This window comes from Anolis carolinensis, chromosome 1 (assembly GCF_035594765.1).
Source record: "Anolis carolinensis isolate JA03-04 chromosome 1, rAnoCar3.1.pri, whole genome shotgun sequence".
NCBI lineage: Eukaryota > Metazoa > Chordata > Lepidosauria > Squamata > Dactyloidae > Anolis > Anolis carolinensis.
This window is the reverse complement of record NC_085841.1, coordinates 102,430,795-102,458,008: the sequence shown is the minus strand read 5'-3', so window position 1 is coordinate 102,458,008 and position 27,214 is coordinate 102,430,795. Positions and strand designations below refer to the sequence as shown.

The 27,214-nt window shown below is 40.2% G+C and overlaps 2 protein-coding genes and 1 long non-coding RNA gene across 3 annotated transcripts in view; 1 reads left to right on the top strand and 2 right to left on the bottom strand.

Annotated features, from left to right (window-relative positions):
- qrsl1 (glutaminyl-tRNA amidotransferase subunit QRSL1) overlaps nt 1-22,891 on the top strand; it is a 33,382-nt gene extending 10,491 nt beyond the window's left edge. The window contains exons 3-11 of the mRNA XM_003215608.4: nt 1,810-1,908; nt 3,910-4,006; nt 4,861-5,037; nt 7,685-7,860; nt 7,982-8,094; nt 9,909-10,101; nt 15,979-16,096; nt 17,941-18,146; nt 20,531-22,891. Coding sequence (XP_003215656.1) covers nt 1,810-1,908; nt 3,910-4,006; nt 4,861-5,037; nt 7,685-7,860; nt 7,982-8,094; nt 9,909-10,101; nt 15,979-16,096; nt 17,941-18,146; nt 20,531-20,742 — 1,391 coding nt within the window. The 3' untranslated portion in view covers nt 20,743-22,891. The remainder of the gene's footprint in view (nt 1-1,809; nt 1,909-3,909; nt 4,007-4,860; nt 5,038-7,684; nt 7,861-7,981; nt 8,095-9,908; nt 10,102-15,978; nt 16,097-17,940; nt 18,147-20,530) is intronic.
- The window catches only part of LOC134298835 (uncharacterized), a 483,127-nt gene that overhangs the window by 247,581 nt on the left and 208,332 nt on the right, over nt 1-27,214 (bottom strand). The gene's annotated exons all lie outside the window — the stretch shown is intronic.
- On the bottom strand, nt 13,091-19,370 carry LOC134298822 (uncharacterized). Its single transcript, XR_010005912.1, has 2 exons — nt 19,001-19,370; nt 13,091-13,830 (listed from the first exon to the last, which is right to left on the bottom strand). It is a non-coding gene; the product is annotated as an uncharacterized LOC134298822 (long non-coding RNA).

The following is a 27,214-nucleotide window of genomic DNA, read 5'->3' as shown; positions in this document are numbered from 1 at the left end:
TGTGCCTTTAATGTCTTTGGTGTCTTTTTCCATTTTGCTTTTTGGTGTAAACATGCTGGTATGCCCCTTTTTAAACAGAGAACCAAACAACAACAACTGTTTGACACTTCTTATTCAATTTAAAGAATTATTTATGAATTAATATAATTAGTAATTTTTTCAATTCATGCGGTTCCTATCTTCTGAAAATCTGAATTCTTATAGTGTGTTTGTAAGTTCAGTAGAAGAGGTACTTAGAGAATTAAAAATTAATTGATAAGGCTCTTCCAATTCTCAGCAAACCTCCAGTTGAGTCAAATCTTCTAAACAATTAATCCTTTTGTTCTCTTCGGTCTATTTGTGACTTAGAATACCTTAATTAACTTCCACAAATCAAATTAATATTGTCCCGTCGTTTATTAAATTTTTATCCTCTCAAATTCATTTATGTCTTTATGATTTAAACCCCTCCAGTTCATTTGTGTCTTTAATAGCTTAAACGACCCAGTTAAACTGTTTCAGTCAATTGATTTATTTTATTTTATTTTATTTATGTATTTTAATTCCTTCAATCAATTTTTATCTTTAATTTCATTGATATATTAGTCAACTTGAATTAGCCTGATTTAAGATTTCATAGAACTCATTCCGTTCCGTCTCATCCACTCTTCCTTCCGTCTATTCCCTGTGTGTCCCTTTAGAGGTCTCCCGTCTTCGCTCTTCCTGTTGAAGCCGTTGGGCGGTTCTTCCGCCCTTAGCCCTTAGCACTATCCAATCCCAGTTGACCTCTTCCGTGATCCTTTACTCTGCTTCTTTATTTATTTATTTTTGTTTGTTTGTGGAGGTGGCTTCGTAAACTAACCAATATGTCTTCAAAGTCAGCTTCTTATAACATTACATTTCTTCCTTGGGGGAATCTTCCCACCCCCTGGCCTATTTTGATCTCCCTCCCCGCTCTACCGAAGCCGGTAGCCGGGGTTTTCTGAGGCTCTCAAAGGCGAAAGATAAGTGCTTTAGCTTTTATTGTCTCCGAAAGCCCCTTTCTCCCTTGCTGTTTAATTAGGGGGGAACGGGTTCTTATGCAAAGCTTCAGAATTTTTTCTTTGAAACTCACGGTTTCTTGCGCTGGTCCCCCAGCCTTCTTGTAATGTTTTCTTCAGTTTTAAAATGTGCGGAGGTCGGCAGTTAATGCGGGTCTTTCCCCACTTCCCTCTTGGCGATCCACGCTGCCAGCGGCGTCTTACCGGGTCCGTTCGTCCACCCCTCCTTGAGGGAAGAGCAGGCTTTAGGACCGTCGGCTACGGACACCTATTGGCTTGGCGACTTCCCCCACTTTTATCCGTGGAGGAAGGGGGGCAAAATACCTCCCAATCGCTCCCTCAGAGGTTGGCAACCGAGAGTCCTCGGAATACCCAGCCTGCCGCCATCACCGCTCACCGGCAGTCTGAGTCCCAATCTTTATTTAGATTGTCTTGTAACTGGATAAATTTGTTTCTGGGGCTTCCTCTAAAGCAGTGTCCTGCAATCTTGGTCCTACTGGGCTCTTGGACACAATTCCCATCATCCCTCTAGGAATGATAGGAGGAAGAGCAAAATGTCTGGGATTCGGGTTGAGGAAGCCTGCCTTCAAGAATCAGTCAGAAGGGAAATTGGGTGTGTTCCCTTTATACCTCTACCTAATCTGTTTAGACACCAGCTGCTCAGTAGCCATGTGCACTCAAATTGGGCATAAGCAAGCAAAAATAAAATCCCATAACTTGGTATTGTATAGGGCTTGGATACAAAATTTTACACATTGAACTGAATATCCTTGTAACATCTGCAATACAGGTCAGAGTCTAGGACCTTTAGATGGTATTCCTGTTGCTGTGAAGGACAACTTCAGTACAGCTGGAATTGAAACAACATGTGCATCTCTTATGCTAAAAGGTAAAGTAACGTGTTTAAAATAAGCCAACACCCCAGAAGCTCTGCTCTTTAGTCTGTGTGCTGTTGTTCAGACTTGAAATTATTCATTTACTGGCAGAAGAATGCAACTGATGAGTAAATTGATTGGATGCTTCTCTTGGAGTGATTTTAAATGTGCCTAAGAATGTGATGATGTAGCTGTATTTAACCCTGGTAGCTGTATTTTTCATAAGCCTAATTATCTGCTGTATTAGCACATTATGTTATTGTAAAATAACCTTAGGAAGTATGCTGAACATGGTACTTGAAGAGAGCCCAATTTGTGGTACTCAACTCAGGCAGGGGGAAATCCTTTTTTGATTTTTGAATCCCACCACTGCCTCCAATTGAGGAGATGTGCGTGCGTGTGTGAGAGAGGGATGGAGGATGTGTGAATGTATGACAGGGAGGATTTAGTGGATAAGGAAGGATAACAGAACTGATGGGTTTAAATGTGTAAAGATGGTAACTTATATAGAAAAGTACAGTAACTGCCACCAACGTGAGGTAATGGTCTTCCTTCAGAGCTTAGAGAGAGGCAAGGAGACTGATCTTTATGAAGAATAAAACTCAAGTTTATTTTGGTACATAAGCGTGTAGTTTCAATCAGTAAACGTTCCGGATCTTAAGTTACAATGTAGTCTTTCTTGAATGGATATATCTTAAATAACTTCTCTTCGAACAGTAAATAAAACACCCGGTCAACTTATATCACCAGCCTTTCTCCTGAGTGACCATAAGCTACCGTCCTTAGCTGATTCCCACAGCTCCTAATCTTTTCAAAACCTAACCGCAGCTGTTCTTCTCAAACCCTTATCAGCAACTCCTTTTAAAAAAGGGAATATACTCTAACTGTCAACTTAGCCACGCCCCCTTTTTCTCCCAAGGGAAGCTGTGTTACCATGGCAACCTACCAAATGCTGCTTCCAGCTAGTTTCCATGTTAGGCTTTTCCTTGCTAATATATAACTCCCTTTTCCCTTAACAAACAAATAAATAAAATCATATCAATAATCTCTGTTTAACACAAAACCTCTCTACAGTACTAAACTCCCAGTATGATGTTAGACTTGCAACTGAGACCATCAGATATTGGGCCTGTATCACATCTGTTCTTAAAGAACCAAACTGCTTTTCCACCTGTTTCTGAACACAATTGAAGCTTGCTTTTACAGTCCTTTCTGGTTTGGGACATGACAGGTACCTGTTCCCATGTCCTCCTTCCTATGCACTGAAGTCAGCGCTGGAGGTTTTCCTCCAGGTGTCCTCCATATGATATTTGGTGATCACAAAGAGGCCCTTCATGGTGATGTGGCCCTCTTACGGACCATCCTCCTTAGATGTACTCCCCTGGTTTTCTCATCAAGTCCCTTTATGTGCCCATCTGGCTTTTAAAAATCCTGGGTTCCTTCACCTGCTGCTTCTATTACAACATTTGTTTGGCAGCATTGTGCTAATTTTCTTGTTTGTATATGTCTTTGTAATGAATTTCCTTTGGATCTGTTTGGCTAAAGGTCATGTCAAAATATGCCAAATTAATACAGTCTACATTGCACAATAAAGTGTCATGAGGTTATAGAATGATGTAGCTCATATAATTTACAATGGCTAAAACAGATTGCTGACAATTCTGAGTTAACATTCATGAATGTGTTGACCATTTACCCCTTCTTGGCTCATCATATCAACAGCTGTAGGTGAACTAACCAGGAAAAAATTGTCATATTAAATTCAAAACCAAAGCTTGTCTTTTGATTCCCCGAAGAAACTAGGAAAGAAAAACCATTTCAAACCTTAGCTTCAAATTCTGCCTTGTTAGGGAGTCAAAAATCAGGATTCTGGTTGGGCATAATGGAAAGTTTTTATTTTCTTTGTTTACCCTAGTTAGCTCAGACATTGCCCCCAACAAAACAACAGATCGGGCTTATTGTTGTGTCCAGACATGCACCGTGTCTTCAGCCAATTTAATCTTTTCATTTTTCAGGATATGTCCCCCCTTTCAATGCAACAGTTGTCCAGAAATTACTGGCTCAAGGAGCTATACTTCTTGGGAAAACAAACCTAGATGAATTTGCTATGGGGTAAGTTGACTTAAAATCTATTAAGATCTGGCCTTGTGATGCCTGCAATATGTTTCACTTATTTTTAACTATGCAGTTAGGCCCCTTCCACACTGTTCCTGTATCCCAGGATCTGATCCCAGATTATCTGTTTATCTGTCATTGGGGACTCATAATCCAGTTTAAATCATATAATCTGGGATCAGATCCTGGGGTACAGGGGCAGTGAAAAAAAAGTGAAACATATTTCAGGGATCACAAGTTTAGTCAGTCATCAAAGCTCAGAGTATTCAGATCCCATCTTGCACCTGTGATTTTAGCAGGAATTTGTCATGCTGTTTCAACCTGTTTTTGCAACTTCTGCCAGTAGAGATTTCCATTTTAGTAAAGGAAACAGACAGCTAGCTGGAACAGGTTTTGAATTCAGTACCAGTTTCTGTAATTCTATGAAACTAAAGAGATTCTCACTGGGGGCTTTGCTGGTTAAGGATGATGCCGGTTTCAATCCAACAATATCTGGAGGGCCACAGGTTTCCAAGATCAGAAATCCAACTGGATAAAATAGAGCCACCAGGTATATAGGAGTTATGTCCAGCTATAAACTGGATAGCTGTAGATGCAGTTCACTCCAAAATTCAAATCCAAAATGCTAAATTCCCCAGATGTTCTCCAGAACTTCCAATAGCTAAAGAATAAAAGATGTTGAAGGGCACCAGTTTGTTCATCTCTCATTGAATTCCTTAATGTGTAACATCGGAACTGATGGGCCTTTATGGTTCATTTTGGAGTAAAGTTTAAGGAGGAAAAAAGGATGGTCCAGTCTATTGCTAGCTTAATAAGCTGTCTTCTGGCTTCCTAACTGTTTGTCTTCTTAGCTCAGGGAGTACAGATGGAGCCTTCGGACCAGTTAGAAACCCCTGGAGTTACTCTCGGCAGTACAAGGAGAAATGCCTGCAAAACCCTAAGACTCAAAATGAAGACGGCAACTGGTTGATAACTGGTGGGAGCTCAGGAGGCAGTGCTGCTGCGGTGTCGTCTTTCACGTGCTTTGCGTAAGAAGCTTAAGAGCAGTGTCATTATAAATAACATTTGATTAGTACCAGGAAGACATTAGCATCTTTATCACATTACACTGTTATAATACTATATTCCACTTTAACTGCTATGACAACATCCTGTGGAACTCAAAAAACGCAGATGTCTATAGACTACAATGAAACGTAAAAAGGATAGTATGGTATGTAATGTGTGAGTACTATGTTAGTAATGTAATATTTCTTCTATATAAACAACTTTAAATGGCACTTGTTATGCAAGCTGCCAAAGAAGTTGTTTATATAGAAGAAATATTACATTACTAACATAACATCCTGTGGAACCCTGGAACATGTAGTTTATTGAGGTCCAAGAGCGCTGTTTGATCATTCTAAATGCCACTCCTTAAACTGCAAATCCCAGGATTCCATAGGCTATTAATATTGTAACCGAAGAGGAACATAACACTGTAAAAACATAATATGATATGCAGTTAAGTACTCCATAAAGCTCAGAAGCAGCAGTGCCCATGAATATTTGATTTGGTTAAGCGATCAAACCCAAAGAGTGCTTACTAATAGTTCCACTTCATCCTGGAAAGAAGTGACTAGTTCCCCAGGTTTCAGTCCTGGGCCCAGTACTGTTCAACATCTTTATTAAAGACTTGGATGAAGGTTTAGAGGGCATGTTTATCAAGTTTGCAGATGACACCAAATTAAATAATACTCCAAAGGATTTATATAATCCAGTTTAAAGCAGAAAATCTGTGATCAGATCCTGGAATAAGGGGCCTGTCTGAAAGGGCCCTTAGTGGACAACAAGTTGAACATGAGCCACCAGTGTGATGCAGCAGCTAAAAAAGCCAATGGGATTTTGGGCTGCATCAAAAAGAGCATAGTATCTGGATTGAGGGAAGTAATGGTGTCTTTGTATTCTGCTTTGGTTAGACCTCATCTGGAATACTGTGTCTAATTTAAAAGACATATTGACAAGCTGGAAGGTGTCTAGAGGAGGGCGACTAAAATGATCAAAGATAATTTCCTATGAGGAAAGAAAAGGCTGAGAGGAAACATGATAGCCATGTAAGGGGGTGCCATAAGGAAGAGTGAGCAGATTTGTTTTCTGTTGCCCTTGAAACTAGAACTCGGAGCAATGGGTTCAAATAACAGGAAAGGAGATTCTACTTGAACATTAGGAAGAACTTCCTGATCATACGAGCTGTTCAACAGTAGAACTCTTTGCCTCAGAGTGTGGTGAAAGCTCCTTCCTTGGAAACATTTAAACAGAGGCTGGATGGCCATTTGTCAGGGATATTTTTATTGTGCCTTTCCTGCATGGCAGGGGGTTGGACTAGATGGCCCATGTAGTCTCTTCCAACTCTATTATTCTATGATTCTGTGATTTGCAGTCTGTTCTATACACATAGGTTAACACTTATAAGGAGTGAGAATTGGGGTAAAGCACCCTGAGGTTTTTTTTTTTTATGTGCCAAGAGGACATACCATTTTGTGCTGCTGGGAAATAATTTGTTGTGACAATGTGGAGGAAGGGGTGTAACTGATAACCTCAGCTTCCCTTCTCAGTACTGTGGGATTAACAATATATCCAGCTCAAGCCCAGTCAGAACAGAAGGATTGGGTTCTGTGAAATTTTACCAAATCCCATTCTGTACAGTGAAATCCCTTTTCATCCCAGGCTTTTATCTGACATCCATGTTCAGATACCATAGCTTTTCAGACTAATGCTGTGCAAATACAGGACTGTTTCCTACATTTCTGAGCTATGCCGACACTGTTACCATATATTTTTAAAAAAGTAGTAAGGAAGTAAAATTTAGGAAAAAAGTAAACCATGATGCAGATTAGAAACCCTATTGATTATCATAGCAGAGATTTTTTTTGTGTCAGGAGCGACTTGAGAAACTGCAAGTCGCTTCTGGTGTGAGAGAATTGACCATCTGCAAGGACGTTGCCCAGGGGATGCCCGGATGTTTGATGTTTTACTATCCTTGTGGGAGGTTTCTCTCATGTCCCCACATGGGGAGCTGGAGCTGACAGGGGGAGCTCACTCGCTCCCCCCGAATTCAAACCTCCAACCTGTCGGTCAGCAATCTTTCTGGCATAAGGGTTTAACCCATTGTGCCACTAGTGGCTCCATATAGCAGAGATGTAATCAATTAATTATTTCTTCTGTTTAACCTATAGAGCTTCAAATTGCATAAGTTCTGACTGGTTCTGTCCTTGTGTGTTTTATTCCAAAGAAAATAGTGAAGTAGAGTCAATTTTGAACAATCGTCAAATAAAGTGTAAGCAGCAATATGCTTTTAAGATAATAAGGATTGTTTTTAGAGTTCACGTTACTTTCAATTGCCTCAAAGCATTGGAAGTTTCCTGGATGTTCCCTTAATTTTGACAGCAGAATGACATTCTCTGCCCTCAGACCATTGTGGGAAGTGATCAACTTCAGCTCTGAATAGAAGTTCTGTACTTAAGCTGCATGATAGAAAGAAGTCCAGGAAGGAAAAAGATGTGTAGCATGAAAACTGTACCTACCTGTGGAGTTTCTTACAGATCTAATATGCACCTTTGGCATAACTGAATGTTACAAATTCAGAGCAAATAAGGGGTTTGGTCCTAATTGCCACTGTTTGTCCTTCAACTGCAGGGCACTGGGTTCTGATACAGGCGGATCCACCAGAAATCCAGCTTCTCTCTGTGGAGTTGTCGGGTTGAAGCCAACCTATGGCCTAGTTTCCCGTCATGGTCTTATTCCGCTCGTTAACTCTATGGACGTACCAGGCATTTTAACAAGATGTGTTGATGATGCAGCCACCATATTGGGTATAAAATGTCTCTCTTTCATGAGGAATTTCTCTCAGTGTCTCAGTCCTGATTTAATCCCTTGACATACTCTACTGCTCTCTTCTCTGTATCTTATAAGGTTTATAATTATTTATCTTAGGTGTCCTTGGTGGCCATGATCTGAAAGACTCAACCACTGTGCAGGACCCCTTTCAGCCATTTCAGCTGCCCAGTTTGACAGAGCTGAAAAATCTTTGCATAGGCATACCAAAGGTAAGTGGCATGTAAGTGTCGGCATGGGAGAAAATAAATGAAACTACACTGAATATTTATATTCCACTCTTTTATCATGAGATCTCAGGGTGCCATATAGATAAAACAATGCAAACAGTTTAAACTATTCCAAATTAAAATCAGTAAATAAACTTGATAAAAGCACATTGAACAGCTCAAACAATAACCCACAATATCTGCTTTGAACTGGGTTATCTGAGTCCACACTGCCCTATATCCCAGTTCAACATTTGGTGCTAAATTCACAAATATAGTAATTCCTACATAACATTACCATGTATTGAACTGCTTTTTCTGTTGATTTGTTGTAAAACATGATTTTTTGTGCTTAATTTGTAAAATCATAATGTAATTTGATGTTTAATAGGCTTTTCCCTTCTTATTATCCAACATTTTCGCTTATCCAACGCTTTTATTTTTCAACAATTGTTTTTTTTGGGGGGGGCACCAAAATTCTGTTTGCTTACACTTGAAAATTATCTAGGGCCGGCCCTGGTCATGCTGGAAGACCTAGAAACTCCTAGAGCAATACTCTCTCAGATTAAAAAAAAAATCAAAATTCTTAATTCACAGCTTTCCACTTTTGTGGGGGTTCTGTGCCCTCAGCCCCAGCAAATTTGAAACTCCTAATAAGCATGTGTCTCTGTGTTGTAGGGAACTATATTCATGTTCTAAATATCTGTGCCCAAAGTTCTGTTCATTTTTGCTGAGCAGGTCCTAAATAAAGCAGAGAAAATAAGCTTTACCATCCCTGTTATTTGCTGTGTATCCAATGGTCATGATTACCAATTAAATGGCAAAAATACAGTAACAGGGTTTTTGTTCTATTTTGAAGAAACATTAACATAGTAGTTACTCGAGGGAGCAGAGTTATTGTTTAATCCTGAACGTAGAATTGGGCCTCCTGTGAAATAAGGTGAGGAGTGTCTTTGAATAATTCTTACACTGCACTTGTGGAAAATATGAGCAGAAGATCGTAGAATATCCTTTTGCCAATGAGTTCCTCGTCAGACATTCTATATTGCTGTATGACTTAAAGTAATTTCCAACTTAACAGCAATGATATCACAGGCTTTTTACAGCAAGATTTATTCAGAGTTAGGTTTGCCATTGCATTTTCTCTGAGTTTGAGAAAATGACTTGGCCAAGGTAATTCCTTTTCCATGGTCCAGTGGAGATTTGAACCTTGCTCTCCCAAAATCCTAGTCCAACACTCAAACAACAAAACTGCATCGACTATCTGTTGTAACTCATAATTCTGGTTCCCTCATCTCAGCCCAGTCATGGCCAACTTGCTGTCCTGTGAAGTTTGGCACTGATTTTGTAACTAAACCTACACTATATAAAAGAAAACTGCTACATAAAATAGTGAGGGAGAAATTTCATGTGCATATCAGAAGTTTGCATGAACCCTCCATGACCTACATACTTGAATATTTCTTATCATTTCAGCCAGTATGTTAATTATAAAATGCGTATGAGGAGTTTGTTTCCAAAAGGTCCCAAATCCAAAAAAGCGCAAAATGAAATATAGATGGCAGCACCTTGTTGGGTAGAAGTAGAATGTTATGTACAAATCAAAACTAGCAAAATGTAACAAATCACTTTGGTACAGGGCTTGGAAAATTGCATTTTATAGCAAAAGAATGCATATTTCAGCACGTTTTCTTTTTCATTTCCTGTAAAATTGTTCAGAAGGTTTTTGGTTCTTTTTGGAAACAAGCTCCACATGTATACATCCTCTTTGCATGTCTATGTACACAACTATGTTTTCCCCCCTTTGCCCTCCTAAGGAATACAATGCACCGGGATTGTCTCGTGAAACACTGGCACTCTGGTCCAAGGCAGCTGACCTTTTTGAGAAAGCCGGCGCCAACGTGGTTGAGGTGAGCCTGCCCCACACCTCTTACTCTATCGTCTGTTACCACGTCCTGTGTGCAGCAGAAGTAGCATCAAACATGGCTCGATTTGATGGCTTAGAATACGGTAAGTGCTTTGCTGCAAGAAATTTTTGGCAAAAGAGAAACAAATTCATTTCCCAGAGTGCCATCATAATAAAAACCTTTAAGAATGACAGCTGTGATGTTATGTCATAAAACACTCTTCATGTTTGGCAGCTCCTAAGCTGTGTAAGATCTGCTGAGCTTCTAGAACTGATCTTAAATTGATCTTTGGGTCTCCTTTTTCCTGCTGCCACTGCCCCTTCTGCTCTCATTGGTGCTTATAGTGTTTGCTGGCCTCCATCATATTAGCCTTCATATTTCCATCTGATTCAGTGCAGCCACATATATATATGACCTTGTGCAGGATCATAAGGAAACATGGCAGGGAGAATTGATAGTCAACTGGTGGAAACTTCAGAATTGATAGCTGTGCATACATTGTGATTCTAGATAATTTGTAGACTTTGGGATAAATGAAAAACTGGTGGAGGGTGCAAGTGAAACTCTGCTTGTGTGATTTAAGGGGCGTTACTTAAAAGAGAAACACATTTCTCTGCAAAACTCCAATGCAGTAACTCTTATTTTGTCTTCCCCGTACCCAATTTTGTCCATTCTGTCAGAGACTAAAAAGATATGTGAAATTTCAATTGGATGGAGTTGATTAGCTCAAGGGTTGGGCGGATGCCTTGATTCAGAAATATATAATGTTCTACCAGATCAGCCCTTGTATAGTTATTAATCCCTACTATCATGATGTTTGAAATATCAGCAGAAAAGGGAATAAGGGCTGTGAAAGGGGAGAAATCACCAAAGAAGAATTCAAACGTATAGCCAACACCTGTAGGGAAAAGGTTCGCAAGGCTAAAGCACAAAATGAGCTCAGGCTTGCCAGGGACATAAAAAAAACAAAAAAGGCTTTTTTGCTTACGTTGGTAGAAAAAGGAAGAAAAAGGAGGCCTCTCTGGCCTCTGCAAGGAGAAGATGGGGTGATGGCGACAGGGGACAGGGAAAAGGCAGAACTGCTCAATGCCTTCTTTGCCTCGGTCTTCTCACAAAAAGAAAGCCATCTTCAACCTCAGCAACATGGAATGGACGAAGGATTGGGGGAAATCCAACCCCAAATAGGGAAACAAGCTGTCCAGGAACACCTGGCCTCTCTAAACGAATTCAAGTCCCCAGGGCCAGATCAGCTACATCCAAGAGTATTGAAGGAATTAGCGGAAGTTATTTCAGAACCACTAGCAATTATCTTCGAGAGTTCTTGGAGAACGGGAGAAGTCCCAGCAGATTGGAGGAGGGCGAATGTGGTCCCTATCTTCAAGAAGGGAAAAAAGAACGACCCAAACAATTACTGTCCGGTCAGCCTCACATCGATACCAGCAAGATTCTGGAAAATATCATCAAGGAAGTGGTCTGCGAACACTTAGAAACAAATGCGGTCATTGCTAATAGTCAACACGGATTTACCAAAAACAAGTCATGCCAGACTAATCTGATCTCTTTTTTCGATAGAGTTACGAGTTGGGTCGATACAGGGAATGCTGTGGATGTAGCCTACCTGGATTTCAGTAAGGCCTTCGACAAAGTCCCCCACGACCTTCTGGCAAACAAACTAGTAAAATGTGGGCTAGACAAAACTACTGTTAGGTGGATCTGTAATTGGCTAAGCAAACGAACCCAAAGGGTGCTCACCAATGCGTCATCTTCATCATGGAAAGAAGTGACAAGTGGAGTGCCGCAGGGCTCCGTCCTGGGCCCGGTTCTGTTCAACATCTTTATTAACGACTTAGACGAAGGGTTAGAAGGCACGATCATCAAGTTTGCAGACGACACAAAACTGGGAGGGAGAGCTAACACTCCAGAAGACAGGAGCAGAATTCAAAACGATCTTGACAGACTAGAGAGATGGGCCGAAACTAACAAAATGAAGTTCAACAGGGACAAATGCAAGATACTTCATTTCGGCAGAAAAAATGGAAACCAAAGATACAGACTGGGGGACGCCTGGCTTGACAGCAGTGTGTGCGAAAAAGACCTTGGAGTCCTCGTGGACAAGTTAAACATGAGCCAACAATGTGATGCGGCTGCTAAAAAAGCCAACGGGATTCTGGCCTGCATCAATAGGGGAATAGCGTCTAGATCCAGGGAAGTCATGCTCCCCCTCTATTCTGCCTTGGTCAGACCACACCTGGAATACTGCGTCCAATTCTGGGCACCACAGTTGAAGGGAGATGTTGACAAGCTGGAAAGCATCCAGAGGAGGGCGACTAAAATGATTAAGGGTCTGGAGAACAAGCCCTATGAGGAGCGGCTTAAAGAGCTTGGCATGTTTAGCCTGCAGAAGAGAAGGCTGAGAGGAGACATGATAGCCATGTACAAATATGTGAAGGGAAGTCATAGGGAGGAGGGAGCAAGCTTGTTTTCTGCTGCCCTGCAGACTAGGACACGGAACAATGGCTTCAAACTACAGGAAAGGAGATTCCACCTGAACATTAGGAAGAACTTCCTCACTGTGAGGGCTGTTCGACAGTGGAACTCTCTCCCCTGGGCTGTGGTGGAGGCTCCTTCCTTGGAGGCTTTTAAGCAGAGGCTGGATGGCCATCTGTCGGGGGTGCTTTGAATGCGATTTCCTGCTTCTTGGCAGGGGGTTGGACTGGATGGCCCATGAGGTCTCTTCCAACTCTACTATTCTATGATTCTATGATTCTATGAAAGTAAGTGAATAGTAAACCACTTTCTGAAGGAATGCCCAGTGAGGCCCAGTGCAAGTCTTTTCTTGCTTAGCATGAATCCAGAGTGAACTTGAGCTGATTCCAGGAATGCTGGTTGCTTGGCACAGTGACAGTTGCATTTTACGCAGGAATGGTTGGTTTCTGGAGTTGGCAAACAGAACAGTTTCTCTAACCACAAAGCTAAGAATGAGCCATGCCCAGGAGCTACCACTTTTGGACCGAAAACCCCACTCGGAAATGAACACGGATTATGTATTTGTAACTGGGCAGGAGTTCAAATAATGATGATTGAAACAAAGCTGGTCAAGCCCTGCTGACCTGCAGCACCAGGCAAGTCTTTTTTTTTAATATTACACATTCAAACAAATTCACAAAAGCACCAGGCAAATCTTGATTTACTCCAGAGCAGGCTACCCTCCCAACAATCAAGTGTGTTCAAAACAAACACATTTGGAGAACAGGATGGGGGTTGAAAACTCTTGGTCGTTCTAGGTACACCTGTCCTGTGAGTCCCAACAGATAGCCTGAACTCATTTGCGTCAGTGGAGATCCAGCAATGATGTCAAAAAAAGAACACAACCTACCCCAGTGCTAATTCTGAGCCATCGTTTCTGATGAGCTTTTTAATTACAGAAAGATTGGGTCTTTGACAAAGCTCTGAAGAGTCTACTACTGACCTCAGCAAGGTCTGTTGGTGTATAAAGTTTCTTTTTTCATTATTCCTGGGAATGTGTTTTTGTTATGAGAGAAATGTTGTCTCAGCTGTGTCCTCCGAAGAGTGTGCTCCGGCTGCAGTGCAAAATACACACATTGTTCAGCTGGATTGTTGGTCTGCGCTCAAGGTCAACTGGAGAGGGAAGATGGTGTGATTGAAATACCTCTGAACTTCCTGATGAAACACAATGGGTTTTGCTTCATATCGGGCTCCCCGAACCTTTCAGTGAACTTTTTGCAGGGCCAAATCCACTATAGTTGTGTACTTCCACACCTCGACTCCCAAATTCCTGGTTCCTGTTTCCATCATTTTAGAGTAGATGCAGCTGCGGCCAGGTGGGGGAGAGAGAAATAACAGAGCTAAGACATCCTCCCTCCAAATATGAAACATTTCTATCAGGGCATAAAATAATTTGCCTCTCTTAGTGATACTTTAATTCCAGCATTGGTTGGTGTTTGTGATATTGACATGTAAGTTTTGGCATTGCATTACCCTAAATGACAGTGTTATGGCACAACAGTTTTTAGGACATTTGTGAATATTTTGAGATCAAATACTATGCTAAGAAAAACCTATAATACAGGGGTATATGTGTCACTAATTGAATACATTTATTTTGAATTAATGAGACAAGTTCTAAAGATAAATCAAAAGATGTAATGAATGTTGAGTAAATGTAATTTAAAGGAAAACTTTTATAAGACCGAGCTAGGGGTGCTGTGCAGTGTTTTAGGTATGTCAATAGGTTTTAGAGAGATGAAGTGGGTAGAAATTATTATTACTATTATTATTATTATTATTATTATTGAATTGCCATATTTAAATTTAGATGAGATATGAATAAACTCCTTCACAAGCCGTGTTTCTTGCCTCATAAGAAACATGCTAAGAACTGCATTTAGCTATAGTGGTTGATCACATCCTAATAATAATAATAATAATAATAATAATAATAACAACAACAACAACAACAACAACAACAACTTTATTTATATTCCTCCACCATCTCCCCAGAGGGACTCAGGGAGAATCACAAAGGCACTTCGAAGTACTGCACATAAAATAAACAATACATAAGCATATGAACTGTGACAACATAAGTTTACAACAATGAACACACATAAAAGTCACATAATAAAATTTTAAAATTCATAAAATGCAGCAGTGCCTGCGGATAAACCTGGCTGTCTTTAAGTAACAATTCAAAGTGGCACAGTGAAACAAACATCTCAATCTAATCATTTTTGTTAATGACTTCTAAACAGGCCAGGATCTAAAGTCATGGTTTAATGTTTGCTTTTGAATTTTGGCTTGTTTAGAGTAATTGGCTATAGTTCCAGGTTTATTTCTAGCATAAATCTGTAATCCATTGTGGGTCCCTGGTTCATTGCCAATGCATGTGAATGGAATAGGAAAATATTTTGTGCACAAAACTCAACAGTATCTTAAAGTAAACGTCATTATCAAAAAGTACCATCAGTAAAAATGACATAGGTAATAGCAGTATCGATGACAATGTAATAGTTTAAAATTACCTTCAGAAGTCACAAATGCTCTAAAAAGTTCAGATCATAAATGTTATCACCTGTCCTGACTAAATTTCATTGGTTGAAAAGAAGAGCATGAAAAAGATAATTTCTGGGAGATTCTAGGGCACAAATCCACATGAGGTTTCCCTGTGTGTGTGTGTGTGTGTGCGCGCACGCGCACGCGCGCGAGTGCTTGCGAGTTGCTCCAGATTGTTCCCAAATGCACTCCTGCTGAGCCTCCCAGGGGTCAAAAAGCAATGTTAGCAAAAAAAAAATTCCAAACAAATCTATTCCACTAGGGGGCATAGAGGGCATTTCCACCATATTTTGTCATTGGAAAAACAAAATATACCACTTAGGGGCATATAGTGGCACTTTTTTGTGATCCCCAAGGGATTCATTTACATTATAGAATTAATGCAGTTTGATACTGCTTTAACTGCCATGGCTCAGTGCTATGGAATTCTGGGTTTTGTAGTTTGGTGAGGCATCACAGCTCTTTAGCAGAGAAAGCTAAATGCCTTCTCAAACTACAACTCACAGAATTCCATAGAATAGAGTCCTGGCAGAAAAATGGTGTCAATCTGCTATGATTCTACAGTGTAGATGCACCCAGGGGCTCCTCACAGGTTGATGCAACCCCCTAGCTTTCCATGGTTGCCGATTATTGCTCCAGGGGGACATTTTTGCTAAAAATGTTCAGCCAGGAACATTCAGTTTAGCTTAAATCTGAATAACTGCCTCAGATAGCTGCTTTTGGGACCCATGAGGGAATCTTAATTCTTTATCCAGGTTGTCTTATGTTTGGCCATATGCAATGTAAGCAGGCAAGCTGCACTAAACTTTCATGATTTATGCTGTTATTATGTTTGTTGTTTATTCATGAAGCAGTTGTCAATGGTTTTAGGATGTGTTTCCAAAATGCTGGTGACTTCTAATTTTAGGACATCGGAGCAGTGTTGACAAATCAACTGAAGCCTTGTATGCAGCGACACGTAGAGAAGGCTTTAATGATGTTGTAAGGGGAAGAATTCTATCAGGAAACTACTTCTTGCTAAAACAGTAAGTTCAGCACATTTCAAAGCTTGAACTCATGAGGCCAGCACTTTATTTGTTGTTCAGTTAAGGGTGGCATTACTCATGTTGGACAGATTTTTCCACCTAGTTAAGGCATTATTATTATTGCTGATACTGCTACAGTTGTAATAGAGCACAGCAAAACATTGTTTTCCTAAAATTCTGCATAATTTAGTATTTGACATTCTCCCTCTCTCTCTCTTCACCTCCTTTCATATGTTTCCACTTATCTGCCAGATCCCTTTACTTTCTTCTAGGTGATCTGTATCTGTGCTTTTGCCACTACATTTTTGTTTGGGTGGGTTAACAGTTTTTGATCATTAATAATTGACATTTTAACATTTAATTCTCCTTGGAAAGAAATAGCGTAGAACTAAGAAGCAGAGAATACCTAAAAATATTCTCAAAAATAAAAAGTAAAATTGACAAGTAAATGTTGCACTTACACAGGAAAACGTGTTATCATTTACCTGTACCTGAGGCCCCTTCCACACAGCTGAATAAAATCCCATATTATCTGCTTTGAACTGAAATATATGGCAGTGTGGACTCAGATAACCCAGTTCAAAGTAGATATTGTGGGATTTTCTGCCTTGATATTCTGGGTTATATGGCTGTCTGGAAGGGTCCTGAATCTCCAGCCTCAAAAGTACCTACTACTTCCATACTCTGTGCCACACTAAACTTTGCCTTGAAAACCTACAAGATGAAAGACCACAGCTTCAACTGGATAGCCTTTTTATCAAACTAATGATTTCTTACAAAATATTTAAGTAACTGCTTCATTTGTCTTCTGCTTTGCTGTAAGGCGCACCACAAGCTCATATAACACAGTGGCACAACAGTTCCTACATGAGTTCTGTTTTGTGGGTTTTATTATGCACTGATCCGGATCTTTAGAATGGGGTTAGCTATGGATCTAAAGCAGGCATGGGCAAACTTCGCCCCTCCGGGTGTTTTGGACTTCAACTCCCACAATTCCTAATTGTGGGAGTTGAAGTCCAAAACACCTGGAGGGCCAACGTTTACCCATGCCTGGTCTAAGGGAATAATCCTACATTCCTGGGAATGTTTGCCTAGAAATAAATCCCATTGAACCATGAACCTTTCTAATTGTATGGCAGGCAACTGCACTTGATTCTCAAACCTCTGAAAATATGAATAAGTGTTCATAGCGCTTATTTGAGATGAACAATACTGATAAGTGCCGATGAAGGTTGAAATGAAATCTGATATGCTCTCTTGAGAAAGAGCAATGGTCATTATCTGCATCCTACTCTAGCTTCAGAAAGGTCCTGTATTTGGATCAGAAACACAAGAGAGCTATTTATTACTAAACATACAGAAGTAGATGTATTTTTCATCTCTCCTTCTAATGGTCCAAAACATTACAGAGAAAAACTGCTAGGCTGCTAGCAGTCAAGGGAGAATACATGTAGTGTAGCGGAGAGAAATGCCTAGATTTTGAGCATTTCTGTCCGTATTTAGTAAAACATTGGTCAATGTTGTTATATTTCTGTGATTTCACAGGTTCACAAGATATCTGAGCTACTTCAAGAAAAATATTCAACTTAGATAGATGGGCCTCATGAATCTTTCATGCCTAGCAATTTAGCAAGAAACTTCTGAGAGGGTTGGGTTACTGAGGAAATGCTATGAAGTTGATTCTAGTGTCAAATTGCTTCGATCCACAAGGTTGGGTTTATTAGTAAACTTAGGAAATTTTCCACTTATCCTCACCCACACCCTATAAGGCTATAGGGTGAAAATAATGACTCATTTTTCTGTTTCCAGTTCTCACTGACCTTTCCTTTTACTTCTGCTCTTAGAAACTATGAAAAGTATTTCCTCAAAGCCCAGAAAGTAAGAAGGCTCATTGCCACTGATTTTGCAAATGTTTTCAGTTCTGGGGTTGATATTTTGCTCACTCCCACTACTCTCAACCACACTGTGCCATACAGAGAGTTCATCAAAGAAGACAACAGGACTCGCAGCACACAGGATGACATTTTCACTCAGGCTGCCAATATGGCTGGTAAGCAAAATGTGCCCATTGGTAACGATAGCTTTTATTTCTTGAATTGGTCCTTTTCAGGCAGTCATCATCATTTTTCTTCAGCAACACAGGAGGGATCTAATTAGCAAGATGTGATTACCATTTTATTTAAAAAGAGAACTGATAACATCTGAATGAGAACATTGATCAAATCTGATTTGAAGCCACTTTGTGTGTCTGTTCACCTCAGAGACAATATATCTGCCAGGAACCGTTGCTGGGTGCTTTCAAGTCATTTCTGAGTTATGGAAACCCTAAAGCAAATCTATGAAGAAGGTTATCTTAGTAAGATTTGTTCAAGGAGGGTTTATTACTGCCTCCCTCTGAGGCTGAGAATGTGTAATTTGGCCAAGGTTTCCATGGCTAAGTGGGATTTTAAACCCAGAATCATAGTCCCACACTCAAACTACTACATAACACTCTGTCTCCTGAGAATTATACAGAGCCTCTAAATTGGGCTTTATATTTGGGCGATTTAGGAAACTTTATTGCATCCTTCCACAGAATTTGCTTCTGCTGCTTGACAGCATTCTAAATCTAATCTGGCCTTTCCGAAAGTTTCAACCATTAACTATAACTACAAATGATGGACTCTGGCTGGTTTGACATTAAAACTGGAAGCTGGAAATGGCCCAAACTTTATTTTCGGAAACAGCAAGTATCCTGTTCTACGCTGAATATGTATCCCTTGTCTGTTACCAAGGGAATGACTGGAAGAGCTGTTGAAGTATTAATGTTTGAATCAAATAGTAATAAGGTTGTTATGAGGCAGGAAGCCTCCTCCAGTTTATCGTGGTTATTTTCACTTTAATTGGCTTTGCCATATGGTTTACCTCTTATTGTCACTTCTTCCCATATAAGTGATAGATGAGTATTCGTTGTCATCTCAGCCAGGATGAGTTGAATCAGGAATCTTGCTCTTCTTCAGCTTATTCTCCTTGGGTTACTGTGAGTTTTTCGAGCTGTATGGCCATGTTCCAGCAGTATTTTCTCCTGATGTTTCACCTGTATCTGTCACTGGCTTCTTCAGAGGTTCTTATTTTTGTTTCTAAAGAAAGACCACATCTGAGTCAGAACTGCTCCACAATTCATAAAACACACAACTTAGGTCATGCTAGATACTTTATGCAGTAGTGTAAAAATAAAGGAAAAAGCACAGAAACATGAGTGTCTTGTCCTTATCACACGAGCATGAGGTAAAGGAAATGTATTTTTTTACTAAAGGTTATAAGTGCATTCTTCCCTATTACATTCTGTCTCACTGCACACCATTGACAGGAACCTATGATTAGCTAATTTTGTCTGGTAGGTACAATAATTGATTTCAGGAAGGCTTACGCACAGTATTTAAACATCAATATAATGGCTTTGTCTGAGGTCCTAGTGGTCAAGCATAGCATAAGTGTTCCACAGCTCTCCTGTTACCACTCCAGTACTCACTCTATGGCTATCAAATTGTTGATGGAGACCAGAGGTGTTTGTTTATGTGTATGTATCTATATCTCAGAGAAGTGTCTGCATCTTCTGCTGAGATCAGCAGATGCTGCCAAAAGATGTCTTTGCTGTTCATCTGGTTTGGGATTACCATTGGCTGTTCCTGTTGCCCTCCCCACATCAGCAACCATATTGAAAGGTTCTGTGTGTGTTGTGGGTATTCCAACACAATGATGGAATTCTTGACATTGTAGAGGGAAAGGAATAACAGCCTTTACACACACAGCCAGGTTACATATGCAAGCGTAAAGTGGATTCCGCTTGTGACTATCAGTACTGTATTAGGATGATGGTCATTGTGTTAGAAGGTCTTCCCATGTGTGTGGTCTTCAGCCAGCTCCTGTGGTGATTCATTGGTGAAAATGAATATATCCTCTTCTCAGGGAGCTGAAATGAATACCTTGTTCTTACCATGGGAAGAAATAAAAATTGGATTGTTCTTAAGGGACATACTCAACTACCACAGTAGTTGGTAGTTACAACACTATGTTTTTAAAGGACTTGCTAACTTTGGGTGATGGAGGCAGCAGTTAAGATAAACACTTAAATTAAAATGTGAACTTTCACTGAAACATCCAAAAAAAGGCCATCATATCGATCAGATGACTTGACTTTTAAACACTGGAGATTGGCCTTCAGGTCAGAGTTCTCTTCAAGTTTCATTAGATAACTTGGAAGTTATTATCTCATGTCAATTAAAGGAATTGGATACAAAATAGTTTAAGTATAATTACGTGAAGTAATGTGACCACTTGGCTATTGTGTAAAGAAGCTAAATAAATAAATATTTGCCATGTGTATATTTTTCTTGTTGTTTTGATATGAAATTCCTTTCAAATGATGCGGGGCGTTTTTTGTATGTCTTTCAGGGCTGCCGGCTGTAAGTGTTCCTTCTGCCCTCTCAGAGGAAGGCTTGCCAATTGGGCTGCAATTCATTGGCCGTGCTTTCCAGGAGGCACAACTTCTTACAGTGGCCAAATGGCTTGAAAACCAAGTGCAGTTCCCTGCCATACAGCTAGAAAGGATTGTGGATCATCTTGACATTGTTTCTCACCAGGAACAGTCTGCATTTTTTTCATGAAACGTGACTGAAGGACTTATTAAGTAAAGAGGGGGGGGGAGGGGGGAGATTGTGGGGCATCCAAAGCCCTATGTTTTGAACATAATTTATCTGCAAGTGATAGCATTCTGATTTAAGAACCTTGAACAGAGATACAAGCTCAAAGCATCCAATTTATTTTCTGTGCAATGAAATTGCCAAGAGATGTGGAACTTTATTTTCGTTTCTAAATTATTGTTTAATGAAATGCTTCTGCCTTTGCAATAACAATATTTCAGTCCAAATGGACAAAAACAATAATCAGCACTGTATCTTACACAGGAAGCTACTTTGCTCAGTGTGCAAAGGTACAAGTCAGACAGCCATCAGATATGAGCCAAGCTACCTTTTGAAACCTATATCAACCAGGTTCCACTATGGTACATTTCCTGCTTCCAACAGCAGAATAAGAGGAGCAAAATCCTTCTCTTCAGTGCAGTCTCTTATGCACATCCAGAATTTGCTCCAGAACAGCATTTCTCAACCTGGGGGTCGGGACCCCTGGGGGTGGTCGCAAAGGGGGTGTCAGAGGGGTTGCCAAAAACCATCAGAAAACACATATTTCTGATAGTCTTAGGAACCCCTTTGGCAGAGAAGGCTGAAGATCTCTCCGCCTGTCATGGGGGTTCTGTGTGGGAGGTTTGGCCCAATTCTATTCGTGGCGTGGTTCAGAATGGAAGGTTGAGAACCACTGCTCCAGAACAACAGGGATTACCTCCATCCGTCCTGGCACCAAAATCCATTTTTTAATGCTGTGGAGGTCTGTGGGTTGGAAGAGAAGCTTCTATTAACACTGGCAGATAGACACCATAGCATCTCATTTGGGGCAAGAGTGAGACACCACTTTCAATCAGATAACAATTCTTTTTCAGATATACAGCTGGAGTCTACATTGCGGTATGGGATGGGGCTGTGAGCAAAAGCGTAGAACCTTGAAATCCCTGCATATTTGATCTTACTGCTAGAATCTCAACCTTGTTATTTGGCTTCAGGTTATTATGTTGGCAAGATTTGTCTAGAGGGGTTTACCTTTGCCTTCCTCTGAGGCTGAGTGAGTGTGACTTGCTGTAGGTCACCCTCTGAGTGTCCATGGTCGAGCAGAGATTCAAAACTGACCCAACATGTCTTCAAAACAACTACAGGCAGCCCCCAAGCTATGAACAAAATAGGTTCTGCAGGTTTGTTCTTCAGTTGAATTTGTACGTCGGACAGATCATATACATATTTTTAAGTGTAACTCCAGTCAAAACCATGTAATGTTACCTTTGGGTAGCGTAGGGAGGGGTTAACACCCCTGTGAGGTTTGTTTTGCTGCCTGTGCCCCTGTTCAAAAGATTTTACTTCACTTTCTGTTCCTGTGATAATTGGATTTAGAAAAAAAATGGCTTGTTGTGGAAACAAGGATTGGTGAGAAGGCTTCAGTGGAGACACCTTTCACCCATGATAACTCTTTCAGGAATGAATTTCCCTTCGAGGGGTAGATTTCTCTCACTTCCTGTTGTCTCACTCCTGTTCTTAACAATTAGTAATCTTTGAGTCGGATGTTTGTAAATTGGGGACTACCTGTAATCTTCAATTTTGCATTTGTATTTCAAAATAGGTCTATCTTCACTGTAACCTTATTTAGCAAGAGTTCTCATTAATCGTGTTTTATCTATATTATTGAATTTGAGATTTAGCACTGGCAAAACACACGGCAATAATATGACAAATGGGCTAATCCTGAATTATCCTTGTTTGTATTCCATTCTCTTTTTTTAATTGGAGTTTCCAGAAAACAGTGACTTTATTTCTTAGACCACCATTGTGTCCCCCTTCCAACACAGAAACTGTTTATACCCTCGTTTTAATTGGCTTTTAAATCAGCCTTGGACCAGCACTGACTAAATAGGAGGTGATGTGATCATTTTTTTCTTAGCATCTTGTGTGAACACACATACCATCTTTCAAGAAGCTCTTTCTCCTGGGAACATTGATCACAGACATCCAGGGGGCAAGTAATTAGAGTATGATGAAATTGTGTTTGCATTGTGGGTGAAAATGAATCATTGTGAACTCTAATCTCAATACAAAGGCCTCATGAGAATAAGAGGTATTTACACAGTGCATTAATCAATTTTGAAAAAACCTTTAGGTTTTCAGAATGGCATCTTAATTAAAAGGAAGAAGAATCCAGTTACAGCTAGTGAGAACTCATAGCAAATGACGGCAAAACAAAGCATTTGTATCCAATAATTCTATAACTATAAAATGCATAACCCCTTGATTTCAATGAACTGTGGATGTAGGATTCAGATATCATTTCCTTACTGATATTTTAGCTAAATAATCCCTGATAAAGGGACCTTATATGCTTATGGAACTAAGAATTTTCATTCAGCAAAGGACAAGAGGGATCCTCTAACCATTGCAGGAGTCTACCGTATGCCATGCAACTGTGAACATGTCTACATAGGGACCACCAAATGCAGCAGCATTGCCCAAACACAAATCAAAGACCATGAAAGGTGCTGCAGGCTTATTCAACCAGATCAGTCAGCTATACCAGAACACTTGGTGAACCAACCCGGACACAGCATATTGTTTGAAACTAGAACATCTAGAAATGGCAGTTTTCCTTTGTTTTCTTTTTCCATGATGAATTGGATGTTTGGGTGGATGCTGCTGAGGTGGTCCAGGAACTTGTTTAGTTCTTCTTTTCCATGGCTCCAAATGGTAAAGGTATCATCCACATATCTGAACCATATAGTAGGCTTTTTTGGTACTGTTTCTAGGGCTTGTTTTTCAAAGTGCTCCATGTAAAAAATTGCTATGACCAGGCTGAGAGGACTCTCTATGGCTACTCCATCTTTCTGTTCATAGGGCTCTACAGGCCAATGGATACTCCACCACAGACATCAGAAGAGCTGTAAGGTCAAGAACAAGCCACCAGAGTAAAGACAAAGCTCCACCCAGAGGCAAGCTGATGAAGAAACACAACCTACAAACTATCTACAGACCCACAAAAAAAATCCAACAAAAGCTACATTCAGTGAAGAACAAGAGGGATCCTCTCACCTCTGCAGGAGTCTAGCATTTACTCTTAAGCAAATGCGTGAGGCTTTCCTTATCACTTTCAGACAGTCTTTTCATGTTTTTCTCTCCCAGCTAGACTTATTTTTTTAACCTAATATAACTTTAGGAGAAAATAAGTGACAAACATTATTTACGATAGATATTGCCTTGTGTATCTTTGGACAAATGCTGCAGCCAGTGTTCTGCTTCATCTGGGGTTTCCAAGAAAGAAGTAGTTCAGCGTCTGTCAGAGAGTCTAGACTTCAAAAACAGTGGCCAGAGAAACATCTGATTCACAGTGTTGCTTCTGGCTCTCTGTTTCTGTGTTATTTTGGGATATACATATCAGTCGTTTCTAATCTGGTGCCCTCCAGATGTGTTTGGCTACAATCATATCATGTCCTCTCACTTCTGAAGGTGATAAGAGTCCAGCACGTCTAGAGGGCAAGAGGCCCAAGAAGAGTGAACAACCAAGAAGTATTTGGCATACATGGCTTATTTTTATAATAAGGAATACCTATCAGGTGCCGCTCCCTTCACTTAAACACCTACCTAGGAGCCCCCAGTGGCACAGTGGGTTAAACCCATGTGCTGGCAGGACTGCTGACCGGGGAGCAGGGTGAGCTCCCCTCTGACAGCTCCAGCTTCCCATGTGGGGACATGAAAGAAGCCTCCCACAGGATGTTAAATCATCCGGCCATTCCCTGGACAATGTCATTGCAGACAGCCAATTCTCTCACACCAGAAGCAACTTGCAGTTTCTCAAGTCACTCCTGAAACAAAAGAACAACCTATTTTAATAAAATAAAAAATAATTGTGGTTCTTAGATTCCACAGAAAAGATGGTGACACTGTCCTAGCTGCATTTGGCCAACTGAGAATATATATAAAAAAGATAAAAGTTGTGTTTGATCTACCACTGCAAAAAAAATGGCTGGAAATAACTCCCTTCGCCCAGTATTATTTCCTGCACCAGATCATTTACCTGTTTTTCAGAAAGACTCACCAACAGGCCATGCATATTGCAGAAGCCTTTGAGAATCAGGAAGAAAAGTGGTTCTAGCATTTGTAAATTGATATGCTGCTGTCAAGAATATGGAAATTTAAAAGTCAGTAACCATAGCAATTGAGCAGCTTATCACACTGAGGTGTAGAGAAAACACTGCTTTTTGCCCCTCTCCCACGCAACTCATTAAATTGTCACCAATGTGTTCCATGGAAGAAACTCATTAAGTAAATGTCACATTTCCATGCTGGTCAGTAGACACATGCTTTCCATCAGAATATGTGTCATATCTAGAGAAGGTCTACAGGATTGGGGAGCAGGTGTTTGCTTGGGACATGCTGGATGTTTGTGCCCTCCTAGCTTTGTCCTGTACACTCCACATGGATCAGGTGCTACTTGTCCTTTGGTGCCACTTTGGCACCATGAGCAAAGAACAAATTGTCAGTCATCAGACATCACGATTTCCAACCCTTGTGTCTATCCTCGTGTAAGTTTCTTTTCAAAGGACACTCTACTCTTTTTCTCAGGGAACATCAATACTGGAGAATTAACGCAATTTGACACCACTTTAACTGTCATTGCTCAGTGCTATAGAATCATAGAAACTGTAGTTTCACAACGGGTATAATCTTCTCTGCCAAAGTGTGCTTGTGCTTCAGCAAACTACAACTTTAGGATTCAATAGCACTGAGCTATGGCACTTAAAGTGATGCTAAACATCATTAATTCCACAATGTAGATGCACCCTGACTCATCCTTTCAACGCACCTTCCATTTCAATTGCAGTTTCTGTGATTTTAAAGAATTGTAAAACATTGCATGGTCTCACCTTTGAGAGAACTGCCTGAAAGAGTCTGTGACAAATCACTTATTGACTAAAACGGTTGGGGGGGGGGGACCAGGAACATTTAGTGCTTACTAAATGTCCCTGATTAAAACAATAATATTTAGCCATAAACAATATCTGGAATGAGTAGATCAGGAGAGTGTTATCCCAACCTTGACATGAAAAGAAATGGCATGGCTCACACCATCACGAATACAACTGGATGTGACCAAGTATCCATGTACTCTTTCTTGTACATTGGCCTTTCAGACTGAGCTTATCAAGAATGCATTTTGGGATAAAACAATAGAGTAAATTGTGTTCCTGGGTAATTCTGTTTTCATTATGGTTGTTGCCATCACCATCTTTTGGGGCAATCTAGGAGAGAGCAAAAAGTATTCGAGTCCCCAACTACGTCAAAGGTCTGCCTGCTGAACTGCGATAAACGTCCAGGGTGTGCCTGTTCCAGATATTTCTAGCAACCTCTGGAAAGACAAGAAGGTCAATATTCCCCATGTATCCAACAGCTTCAGATCCAACAGCTGGAGCTACACAGAGCTTTGATCTGAGCAAAGCTGAAAAACCACCATCAAGCCATTTGGAAACTTTCAGGAGAATGTTGGTGTGTTTCATGTCTTCCATGGTTGGCCCCATTTAGAAATTTGGGGGAGAAATCAAATTGGGGAAAGGGCACAAGGAGATAGGATTAAAAACTTTCTATCAGCACCACAAACCTGAAGATGTGTCAAACAAACACACTACAGCTGTTCTTATCTTAGTTTTGCAGAGTGTATTATCTTTATTGCACAAGTGAACATCCCTTATTCAAAATGCTTGGGGCCAGATGTATTTTGGATTGTTTTGGATTTTAGAATATTTGTATTTTCATATATCTACATAATGCAGATGGGATCCAAGTGTAAAAATAAAATTAATTGATATTTCATATACATCTCATGCAATTAGCCCAGCCATGGGCAAACTTTGGCCATCTGGGTGTTTTGGACTGCAACTCCCAGGTAACACAGCCATCTTTTTTTAAAAAAATTATTAAACACACAAAACAAAAAAGAAAAAAAAGCGGGGGGGAATACAAATCTTTTTTTCTTTACTTTAAACCAATTACAAATAAACAGGGAAGTGGAGCATTGGGGGAGGAAGATAGAAAGAAAAAAAAGAAAAAAAGGGAAAAAACGAGAGGAAATAGACTACCAGGGGTAGTTGTTGACTTCTGATCTCTTCCTCTTACTGGCTGTTGGGAATTGTGGGAGTTAAAGTCCAAAACACCTGGAGGGCCAAAGTTTGCCCATGCCTGATTTAGCCTCAATCTAATTTTATACACAGAAATTTTAATAATGCTGCACATGTAATAAAGTTTGTGCACATTTTAGGTAACTAAAATGTCGCTATGTGAACAATTTTGGAATATTTAAGATTTTGAATTCTGGATAAGGAATGCTCAACCAGTGTTATTGCTGACTTTTAATGTGTTTTATATTTTTAACAGATATTGCTCTGCTCACAAAACTGTGATTTATGTGTGGTTTAAAACCATATTGAATAAATAA